We start from the raw sequence: 12,456 nt of genomic DNA, 5'->3' as shown, positions 1-12,456 counted from the left end.
CTCTGCGACCTGCAGTGAGACAGGATGCAAAGCGCCTCCTTTAGATTTAACAAAATGTTGTTTTTCTTTCCTTTTCTACTTAATAGGATTGGATGATGATCAAATTGTTGAAATCATAAATAAAATCATGTAAAAAGAAGAGAGTCAGTTTAGAATTACAAGCCTTTTTTATTAGTTGGTTGTACTTAATTTTGTGCTAACAATTAACTCCCTTTTTAAATAATTCCCTTGTTTGCAACTAGGTAAACCCAAATCATTTATAATCCCAGTAGAATTAGGCTAAAGGTGATATTTTAAAATTTTACCAATATGTTTATTTTACCTGGAATTATAAAAAGTTTATATTAATAGAATGAATCTTTGAAAATTGATTCTCAGTTTCTTTTTTTTCTATTATGGTATCTCTTATTGTAAGAGATGTATTATTTCCTCATAAAAACAATTTTCCTGTTTGAATGAAAAAAGGGTTTGTTTACAAAGTCTTTACATTAGCATCATTCCTTCCAGATTTCCTTCCAGTTTGGCTGTTTTTCTAATGAACTGACTACAATACTCTAGATTATTTCCTCAATAAAAAAAAAAGTCAGAAAAAAAAATCAGGTTTCTCAAAGCTTTAGGGTCACAAACGAACTGTTTTAGGTATTAAGCGCTAATCATGTTGCTTTTATGTCATATGAAAAATAAAGAAATGTGCCTATTAATTGTTGTTCCAAACCTTTTATCTTATCTATAATTCTGATTTATACCTTATATCATGAAGTCTGAGAACCCCTACTTAAACAACCCTTTGCATTCAAAAACATTGATATTAACTACTTCAGAATTCAAAAGTAAATCTGTTTGGCTAAATATCCATCTTGGTATGGACAGGGCCTCAGTATGTCCCCAAGTCTGTCCTTTTATAAAAGCAACAAACTTTAGCTCAACATGAGCTTTGTTTTCACCGTTAGATTTGACCCAGAATAAATCGAAAAATCCCTCTAGATCATATTTCAAGCAACCTCATGTTGTTGTTTTTGAGAGAATGTATAAAATATTTACAAACATATTTTTTTAGGCCTACAAAGTGGCAGAAACGGGTAACAAGACCATTCCCTTTTAGCACTTTACCTACAAGTATTGATTGCTACAGCAAACATCTCCTTTAGGATATGATTTTTAGTTTTTGAGGTTGAAAAGTACTAGCTATTCCCAAAAGCAAACGTCAGACACCAGAACAACCACCGAAATTCTCTCCTCCTCGTCCCAAAGGTAGCCCAGTTTATCAAACAACATGGCAAGATTTGGTGATTTCTTGACAGATGGAGAGCAGGGATTAAAACCAAATCCTCCCAGTAGACAAAACAAAAGCCATAACTGCCAGTGAAGTGAAGGTACTAAGGAAAACAGGGTTTATTATTTTCATTTCCTGTTCATTTGCAGAGTGGCGCCAGGGTAGAGGACAGCGCATGATCCTACAAGATGAGGACATAACCACAAAGATCGAAGGTGACTGGAAGAGACTCAACTCGCTGTCCCACTATCAGGTATGCCGTCAACAAAATCATAGATGTGGAAAAAGAATTGCACGCTGCATAAAATGGTTATAAAGATTAAGGAGGTAGTTGGCAGATTACAGTTTTTTATGATAAACAATTATATTGTTAAATATTTCTCTAATATTTATTTATTTAGGATCAACTCTAAATGAACACTCTTTAGTTAAAATAAAACAAATTAAGGAAGCATTCATGATATAATACAGTTATATATATATATATATATATCTAAAGCCATTACAATTATCTTGTAAAATTAAATCATTTATTCTGGAATACGACAAATGTCTTTGAGAATTTATGTCCAGATCTAAAAAGCAAACAAGAACCTGGGGTAAAAAATGAATTTGTATGACAGATAAAATCTAGTGTATTTGTCTGCACCGCAGCCCTGTTTCTGTTACCTGTGTATTCAATGCACACATTTTTATTACATTGAAAAACAGGACTGAAAGAAAGAAAAATGCTAAGATATTTAACTCCTTTAAAACATTTGGTTTGGTACATATTGTCACTTGAAGATTAAGTGTCCATGTAGCAAAAACAGAGGAAAATGGACCTGCCATCACCAATATGGTGCTAATAATTTGAACGGCTATGCAAGTAGTGACTGTCTCCTCCAAAGTGCAAATTGCGTGGTGCCTAAATTAAATGTCAGCAGCAGCAAGTGTCAATAGGCTGGGAGTACGAGGCGTGGGTGGAATGGATTAGAGAGCTGATTTGAATCGGAGATAAGATAATGAAGACAGAAGTTAATTCACTTTTTTTTCTAGCTGAGAAAAAGGGCAAATTCTCCTTGACGGACATAGAAAAGCTGAAAAACACTCACACCTACTCAAAATTATGAGGAGGAAAGAGAAGAAAAAGAAAAGTAGGGAAACATTCATTGTTGATAATAATTTACTTGGATATTGCAGCTTTAGCGGGTTAAAATATCAAAGCAGAAAGCAAAGAGTAAACATGTTATCTGATAGACACTGAGCAGAATCACTATGGCTATGCTGTTGTTTATTGATCTGTTTTAATCTGAAATTTGCCAAGTAAACTTCTGCCCTCAAACGGCCTCCGGTTGCCAAACTAAGTGAAAAGTTTGATTTGTAAAACCACATGCAACCACAGACAGAATAAATCTGCCCATTACAACACATTACTGTCGTCTTTCTTTCGGGAAACGTTGCTCTGTTTTCTGTCTTTATTCCCTAAATGTTATTTCCTCAAATGCCACTCCTCCCTTTCACTTTTCATTATGCCCCCCCCCCCCCCCCCCCCCCTGCTCATTGTATATCGATTCAACATATGAGAGCAACTATCAGGGAGAGTGCTTGAGAGTCTTTGAGGGTGGTTGGGCTCCCCAACAAAGGTAAATAGAGATGTGCCCTGGGGGCGTCCTTCTTACGATGATATAAACATATTATGCATAAGGAGCAGATTGAGAGATTGGGTGAAATAATGACACAATCTTAATAAAGCCTTGGCTCACACATGCACATATATATGCAGACTAACTCCTGCTTGTCCAATCCACCTATTCCCTAATAAAGATCACTTCCATTAACCCCCAAAGCATAGCCTGATTATGCAAGAGAAGATGCATCCTTTGTGTGTGTATGTGGCTGGAAAAGTCTCCATCCAGTTGTATTAATTGAATCCAATTTGGCCGACTGGTTGTTTGAGAGGCAGATGATTGACTTATTCATTCATTTTCCCTGCTTGTTTCTTTACATTTCCCAAACACACAACCTTGGAGAAAATGTATTATTGAATGAGGACTGTGGGACGTCCCCTCTCACACAGGCCTCTGCAATGCTCTATTAAACTCTCACACCCCCCTGTCATTCATCGTAGGGATGTGTGGGCTGAGCAGAGCACATAAGGGTAATAACACATTCTGTGTTTACTCACACGAAACCAGAAGAGATGAAAGGGAATATAGAAAATTACACCAACACAATGATGTATACTTCTCGCTGCTTGTGTTAGAAGTCTGCTAAAATGAAAACCTCAAAACAAACAGTTTGGTGTTTGAAGAGTCATTTCATGATGTGTATGTCTGTTTTTCAGGTACCTGATAATGCTGTGATGGCCCTGGTTCCCAAGCAGGTTACAGCTTACAACTCGGTAAATAACTCTACGGTGTCCAGAACGTCTGCAAGTAAATACGGTGAGCAACCATTTCTGCGTGTTTAAATTTTCTCTATAAATGCATAATAATATGAATATGAAACAGGATTTGTACCACAAAGTAGTGCATGGTTGTGAAATGGGAGAGGAAGAATATATGAACCAAATGTTCAGTGCCATTTTCATGTGGTACCTATTAATAAAATCCAGTGCAACCATTTGTCTTTAGAAGTTACCTAATTAGGAAATGGGCTCCACATATGTGAACTCTAGTGGTTGCACTTTATTCTCAATCTACACACATCTGTTCTGTGAAAGCTTCAAAGGTCCTTGGAGAAAGAAAGTGGCATAAACATGAGTGTTAATATAGGGGGACCCAGGAGACATTTGGAAAAAGGTGCTTTGGTTATATGAGACCAAAACACATCTTTATAGACAAACATGGTAGTAGTAGCACCATGCTGAGGACATAGTTTGGGGATGAGGAACCTGGTCCAGCCAGTTAGAGGCTGCAAAGACTTGACAGTGGGCAGAGATTAAGCTTCCAGCAGAACAGAACAGACAACCAAGATGGAGCCTCAGCCATGGTCTAATGGTTTGGATCATATTAATGGGTCTTGGTAAAAGTCCAGACCTAAAACTAAATAAAATCTGTAGTAATAGTTAAAAGCATGTTTTATATGTAAGAAATATGGAACGCTTTGAATAATTTTCTGTCTCCATCCCAATGATACACCACTTTGTGTTGCTTTATTACAAAAAGTTGCACTGCTAAATACACTAAAAGTTTGTTTGGAATTTGACAAAACGACCAAAATTTTAAGAAGTACGGGTACTTTTCTTGACGTCATTATACACATCCTTACAGGGGTAGAACTGCTTGTCAGAATAAGAAAGATGGGGAGCAAATTGGAGTAGTTGAAAGAATTTCTAAAATATAAAGAGACCAAATAGACCTTTCCCTTCTGTGGTTCAGGCCTCTTGAGACACAGAAGAGTGTCCTCTCATCCTTCCATGTGCCAATGGATCCTCCGCCTGCCCGTCTGCTCCACATCTTCTTGAGCCTGTCGAGCCATCAAGTTAGATGCTGATCAAAGGGTTAGCTTTACTGGTCACAAACACTTGAGACACTTCAAATGCGGTGGCACAATATTAGCATTGCCTCATTTCCATATGGTCTAACCTCACCTTCCAGCCACCTAATGACACCAGATAGGATATGAGTGGCGCAACACATGAGAGAGGGAGGAAGCTGGTAATATTTCCCTCGACCATTTTAATGGGACAGAGCTGAAATATGATTGTAATGCATGAATGGTGTGGTACTTGAGCAGTGACTTTGAACTCCGCCTGAGTACAACTGGCAAATAACAAAGATGAAGATGAGGCAGAAAATGATGCACCTGCGGAGGAGGAACATTTATACAAACACTATAACATTTTAGGGGGTTTGGGCATTTGATCAGGTCCCCTGGGTACCCCCCTTATGGAGGTTTTCTGGGCGCATCCCACTGGCAGGAGAACCTGAGGAACCCCAGAACCCGCAGGAGGGACTGTATGTCCCGTCTTGGGTGGGAACGCCTTAGGGTTCCCCACAATGAGCTGGGAAGAGGGATGTCAGGTTTTTCTCCTGGACCTGTTGCCCTGCAACCCTATTTTTGAATGGATGGATATAACATGTTGAGAGGAGGGATAAAGAAAATCAGTTCTGACAGAAAAAACTATTACATAGTTGTTAGAACTGGGCCAGAACAGACTTGCTCCTAAATTTATTTTTATTTTCTGTTCTTTACCTAACGGACAATTCTGCTTTTGCATAACATTGTTAAGCCACCACACAGCTGTTAAAGCCTAAAAGGTCCCAATTTCTAGCAGTGTCCCACTAAGGGACTGACAAATTGATGCAGCAGAGTAAAATTAGTTGTTCCCATAACAAAGCTGCAATTAGCCAATGCCCACTGAAGTGTCCCTTAAGAGACAGAAACATTTTCAATTGATCATTCAGTTTAGCAGTCGATACCAAACACACTCCCTCTGTATCCATCTTTTTTTTAACTCTCTTCTCCATTCTCTGCTCCCGATTTCCTCTCTGGACAGATTGATTTCTGTCACCGTGAAAATCACCCTTTTTTTTAACACTTCTCTTCACAGACCGCACCCACTGATCAATTTTTTTTCACACTGTGTAAACATTCATTGAGCCATGTGTTTGGAAATGTCATCGCCACTCCGACCGCTGGGTGGGCCATACATATTTCATCTCGTCTGACACCTGTTCGATTTTCTGTCAGCTAGCGATATAATGTCTTGTCAAGTGAAGGAGATGCTATGAAAAATTAACCATGCAGACTTTCTGAAAGTTTCAAAGGCAATCTCACAGACTGCTAAAATAAAAGCCTTCAGCCAAGACGCTGTTCTGTAATGACACTTGGGTCACAGTTGCTTCTTTGGATCTTTTTTCCGTCTATTATAGATTTGCTTTGTTCTGCAAGTTGATTTCTTTTAATTTGTCATTTTAGGTGAACATGCTTTTTTTTCTCTTCATGCCTTCTCTGGGAATTGTAATACCGTGAAACTTGTGTATAAAAATAACCTTGGGTTTACTTTTAGAAATCACCTCACAAAAGTATTCCCACCCCTACATTTTTTGACAACATATTACAAGGTATTTTATTGCGATTTTGTGGAATAGACCGCCACAAAGTTGAAGAAAAACATAAAAAATATAATTTTCTAAATATATTATTAAAATGTGAAAATATTGGAGTGCTTTTCTTCAGCTCATTTTACATTTATACCCCTAAATAAAAATCAATCAAAGCAACTGCTGCCAGAAGTAACCTAATTAGTAAATATAGTCCAGTGTGTCATTTAATCTCAGTGTAAATCCAGAAGTATGTATTCTTATAATAATAATAAGAAGGATTGATTTTATGAATGGTGCACTTTACATTTTAAAAATCTGTAAGTGCTAAGCAATGATAAAAGCAGTCATAAAGATGGGGCAGCAGCATTATCCTGTGGCAATGCTTTTCTTTAATAGGGACAGGAAGGTGGGAGTTGTGGGAAACCCTGATGCAGCTAATACAGGTCATACCGGAAGAAGACCTATTACAGTACAAAATAATGTTAAGGTTCACCTTCCAGCTGAGAAACACACCTTAACACAAAGCCTTGGATGAAAAGCATATTCACATTAGATTGGTTAGTCAAAGGTCAGAGCTAAATATGACTGAAATTTGTGTTAAGACTTGGGAATAGATGTTTACAGATGTGATCCCTTGAAGTGAACAGTCTTTTAGCTATTCTGTGTAGAAGAAGGAGAAAAAGAAGTTTGCTCTCTGTAGCTGGCAGAGACCCAACGGGACTTAGAGCTGTAACTGCAGCAAAACTCTGTTTAGATGTTCCCTCCACTTCACAGTTATGCCGTCCTTTGTTTTTCCATTAAAACTTGTGTGTAGATGATTTTGAGGATGCAAAGTTATGCTAGGCACTGTATATGCATAGAACGGAATAAAAAGAAACAAAACAACAATGCACTCTAACCTCCTGATCCCCACCAGCTTGAAGTAAAATGTTTTTCTTCACAGAGAACATGATCAAGTACACTGGAAGCCCAGACAGCATGCGCTCCCGCACTCCCATGATCACTCCTGACCTGGAGAGTGGCGTGAAGGTCTGGCATCTGGTTAAAAACCACGAGCATGGTGACCAGAAAGAAGGCGATCGTGGCAGCAAGATGGTGTCCGAGATCTACCTGACACGACTTCTGGCCACCAAGGTAAGAGAAACCCGATGAAGAAAAATTGTATGTCATTGTTGCTAATTTTCATTTACACAGAATATCATTTTATGTTAAATTGGGATTTGATCACATTATTGCAGCGTCTTAAATTCTTGAAACAGTTGAGCGGGTGAAAGGGTAATCGGTCACTATAACCTTCATCCTGTGCTATGACGACTCAGAAAAGTCTCACTTTATTTAAATATTCATGATTACTTGGGATGATTCATCTCGGTGGAATGGATTATTCAAATGTATTCTCTATCCCCTCAGGTGAGAAAGGGAAAGTTTATTTGCTTCTTTCATTACTGTTCCACTGATGCAGCAGCATATCAAGAAGCGTGTGAATGTTACAAAAAAGATATGGCCAAACAGAGTTGGTGATAAAAATGAGACACTTTGACTGTGCCTTGGGACAATAGCCTCCAAGACGGGAAAAGAAAATAGTTAATTTGCTTTAGAGGGAAGTGTGACTTTGATCCTAGAGCTGAATGTAAATTTGCAATCTGCTTTTAAAACACCTTGCCCTTCTTCTTATTTTTCTATTTCATCTGGACTAACATTATTAGAAAGATGGAGCCAGACGCACTGTGCTAGTAAAAGAAAGGGTGGCTAAGCTGTGGAAATGTTCAGTCTGAAATTGCTTCAATCAGGAACATTTCACGTTGTTTTTTTTCCATCCACTCGAAGCTTTTTAAATAGTTCACAGGGAAAACCCCAGCCCAGTTCTTCATTTGTGACAAACAGCAGCATGAAAGGCATAAGGTAAAAGGATAATCTCTGAAAAGCTTTGTGCTGATAAGCCAACCACATCAAACCTGTTTGCTACCAGCTAAATAAATTAATAATGAGGATGTTTGCGATCTTCAAACAGATCCGAAACTTTTTTGTTAGCTGCTTAGAAAAAGTTTGGGGAAAAAACACGCAGAATCATCTCAATTTACACTGGTATCTAAATAATATAAAATCATGACTCAAAATAAACTGAAGAGAAAACATACAAATCGTGAAATTTAGTCAAATCAGATGTATTCTCAGTTGAGGACAAGAACAAGAAGCTTTGGAAACTACAAACATTACATTTTATTAAACTGTGCTTTAAAGCTAATAAGATCTCGCATATCCTTTCACAATTTTATTTTGTATATGTTGGAAAATTACATAATTTGCAGGATTATAAATTATCTAAATCAGAAAAGATGACCTCGTAGGATAACTACTAAGGTAGAAAGATGGTAACATAGCTCTAGCAGCTATGTGTGCTTTATAGTCATTGCTGAATCAAATCTTGCCTTATAACGGTTAGTAACCAGGGTGTATGATCATTCTGAGATACTTCGGCTCTGAGTAGAGGATAATAGCAAGCATTTCTGTTGTTTTTCTTATCTGTAATTTCTCCATCTTTCTAGATTGTATAGATAAAATATAATTCAGTAGCACCAATGCCCAATATACTCTAATAAATCTTGTCATATAAACCAAAGGTGCTAAAGTCCAGTTCTTGAGAGCTACTATCCAGCAGCTTTTGGATGCATCCCTGCTTCAACACACCAGAATGAAATGGCTCAATTTCCTCATCAGCGTGTCATTCAGATCTGCAGAGGCCTGGAAATGAGCCATTCATTTAAATCAGAAGCATTTGAGAAGGTATGCATCTAAAAGCTTTAGGATTGTTGCTTTAGAGGACTGGACATGGGCACTCCTGGCAGAGACAGGTTCAAAGCTAATAAATGCTGTAGCTATGCTGTGGTGTATTTTGGTCCTGAGTAGCCTATTGTATGTTACGCCCAGTTAAAGAAATTAATTACAAATAGTTTATGTACATTTTATTTGGATATTTAGTTATTGTCAATCTTTGCATTTTAAAATTTGGTAAAATATACAGTTAAAACCAAAAGGTTTCATCTCTCTGGCAGATTTAGTTTGATAAGAAATGGTTGATAGAAAATGACAACCATCCCTTTTTTGTCACCTAAACTTTACATTTATCTGTGCAGTATATTGGTTCTACTCCACCTCATGGATAAAGTGTATCTTTTTTATTTACTTCACTGCTGTTCAGTAGGGAATTGGTCTGTAAAGAATAGTGCCTGAGAACCCAACGCCTCAATCTCTGCTTCCCAAGTTCGTATGAAGTTACTCCAAAAATTATATATACACCTAGAACATTCAGATGTAAAATAATTTCCATTTAACCAAAGTGTGTTTTGTTCTGATAGGTAATGAGAAGGAAAGATTAAAAAAAGAGTTTTGTTTTGTTTAAATTAATATTTCATTAAAATGGTGTCGTGGAAGTTTTGACCCAAGTATTAGCTTATTTTGAGATATCAAAGAATTTTTCAGGTCAAAGTACAGCACTTGCCGTGTATGAATGCTCTGTGCAGGCTTCCCTTCTCAAAAACTCGCCTATGTAACTTGAGAGGGTAGGATCTGTCACTGAACGGGTCATGTGACCTAGAGTGCCACTTTATAGCAATCTGAGATCCCCTGAAACATAACAGATAGGAAATATTTTTGGTTCTCCGATGTAGGATTTAATCTTGAGGGGTGAATGTGGCCTTGTCTTTACAAGTAACTCCATGACTTCTTAATTTGTTGGTCTAAAGTGGTCTATCAGATTCCAAAAACATAGAGGGATACTTTTGGAACAGTGCAGTGTTGTCAGTGGTTTTCTGAGGTGTTAAACCTGAACTTTATAAGTCTAGTGCCCCTAGTGGCTAAATGTTACACAGTGCTGCTTTAAAAATGGCATATTGAACATTCTTTGTGCCTTTCTCATAACCCCCAGAGTCCACATCTTCCGTGCTCACTCCGTTCCTTTCACATCCGACTAACGGGGCAAATACGTTGACCTGTTAATTAACAAGAACAGTTCCACATCGTCCGTGAAGACTCCGAATATCTTTGTTGACGGACCCGCTCTCCATTGTTCACCATCAAACTACAGAATAATTAAAATTTTCTGTTCCGTTTGGATCTGTCCTGGTCAAGCTCCATAATTTCAATCATAGCAAACAGGAAAAATAATGTCAACAGCATCCAGTTTGTCATAGTTAAATAGTGTAAATAGAGACCGTTAACCACAAATTAAATAAAACATTCTAATATTCGCAATAAAGTCAAATAAATATCGGATCCAAGTCACTCTTTTTGTAGCAAATAAGGAAGCAGATTTGTCATTTGAACATTTAATTTGAAACATGGTAATCCTCTCCAATTAGATTTTCATTCTGCTGAATAATAATGAAGATGATCGCAGATGCTCTCCTTGAGCTCCAAGAAACTTCAGAGCTGAGCTAGACTGAGTGACCGTAGTAGGCTTTGCTTGTTGTTGTTTTTTTTTAAACAGAACAGAGAGGTACAGGACGGGAGGATGTGGAATTACAGGGTTAGTCTATATAAAGAATATTAATATTATTTGTCAATTTATCCATGGTAATGAGCTTAAACTCTTTGAGTTTGGAAGGCATCCTCGTCATAACCTTAATCTTTAGCTCCCTCCACAGATTCAAGCTGAGACTCTACCTGGGCCACTCCAAAATGTTAATATTACTTCTAGTCAAAAGAAACATGTTTGGAAAATTAAATCATCATGCTTCAAACCTATGATGAATAGGTGTAGGAAATAACTTTGAGTTTAAATGTGTACATTTCTCGTCTTACTGAGATAGCTTCTATTACAAATGTCAACAACAAAAGCAAGGGTTACCTTAGGGTTGCTTCATGTTCAGTGAACTCAAACGGTTTTACAGTTATTATAACTAAAGCTTAAATAATAATCAAAACATTTTAACATACTGTTGTGATATTAAAGAAATAGAAGGTAGGGGTTAAATGACAGTGCTTATGAGTAACAGCACAACAGGAAAAAACTGTTTCATCAATCTCAAATTTAAAAAATAAAAAAATCAGTGTACAATCATGCTAGATTTGGTTTTATAAATTTTTCACCTGAAGTTTCAGTTTAGTAAAAGCTTTGAATTGAATGCTAACTTCAAGCAGTAAGAATATATTCTTACTGTGCTTTCAAATCATTTATTTCTTGTCACTGTCTCAGTTTATTTTTATAGCCAGTACAAGTATTTAAAAAGCTTGTGTAAGACAGACTCGGTCATCACATGAGGGCATCTCAAAAACTACTTCCTTTTTAACGTCAAGAGTTTCAAGCACAGACACAGAGTGTCAAATTTAAAGCTCTCACCTTGTCTGAGGCTCATTTTAATAGGTTAAACTTATTTCACCAGATAAAGTCAAGCCGACACAGCAAGTAGACAGCACTTTGAGACAGACTTCACTTTGACGGGAAATGTCAAGCTTTTAAAAAAAAAAAACTCAAGTAAAAAAAGGAGCTACTGCTGCTGCCGATGTGTTTGCAGAATTAGGTAATCAATTAATGGGGGTGGAAGACGCGTAACAGCGACTGTGACACAAGACATAATAAGCAGCATATGAGAGAAGCTAATAAACAAACTGGTGATTGGATGCTAAAAGGAAACCAGGGACCTGCAGCTGCTGTCATCATGACACATACTGTACTGTCCTCCACACACCTTCACACATGTCGGTTCACAGCCTCAGAGAGTCGCTTTGTTTCCCCGTGGTTATCCTGCTCCGAGGTGCAGAGGAAGGACGCTTCAGACTGTTGACAGAGCATCGTCTTTAAAGATGGATTGTTTTTGTGAAATAACCAGTTTATGTTGGCCGGCCATCTCTCTTGGTGAGAAATGATTAGGCAGACAGGCGATGTAATTGACTGCGTTTGCCTCTTGCCTTGCCAGTAAATACCTCTCCCTGGCAACACGGCTCATGTCTCTTATATTAGCTACACCAGTTGGGGGGGGGGGGGGGGTATGGAGGTGGGGTGGAGGGGTACAGCAGGTGTTTTTACAGAGTGGCAAAGGGAAGGGAGGCATTTTCTCCTCTCACTTTTGCACAGATGAGTGTGTGGCTATTCTTCCTTCAGTGGTCTGATTGCTTGCTTTTCTTGTATTTCGTTGTTGAGCTTAATCAAAA

The 12,456-nt window shown here is 37.8% G+C and overlaps 1 protein-coding gene across 2 annotated transcripts in view; it reads left to right on the top strand.

Moving 5' to 3' along the window:
• The window catches only part of plxna4 (plexin A4), a 301,699-nt gene that overhangs the window by 275,307 nt on the left and 13,936 nt on the right, over positions 1-12,456 (top strand). For both annotated transcript variants that reach the window (XM_036149188.1, XM_012850624.3), the window contains exons 26-28: positions 1,423-1,526; positions 3,600-3,699; positions 7,250-7,440. In XM_036149188.1, the coding sequence (XP_036005081.1) occupies positions 1,423-1,526; positions 3,600-3,699; positions 7,250-7,440 (395 nt within the window). The remainder of the gene's footprint in view (positions 1-1,422; positions 1,527-3,599; positions 3,700-7,249; positions 7,441-12,456) is intronic.

This window comes from Fundulus heteroclitus, chromosome 17 (assembly GCF_011125445.2).
Source record: "Fundulus heteroclitus isolate FHET01 chromosome 17, MU-UCD_Fhet_4.1, whole genome shotgun sequence".
NCBI classification, from domain to species: domain Eukaryota; kingdom Metazoa; phylum Chordata; class Actinopteri; order Cyprinodontiformes; family Fundulidae; genus Fundulus; species Fundulus heteroclitus.
This window is presented reverse-complemented; position numbering and strand designations above follow the sequence as displayed.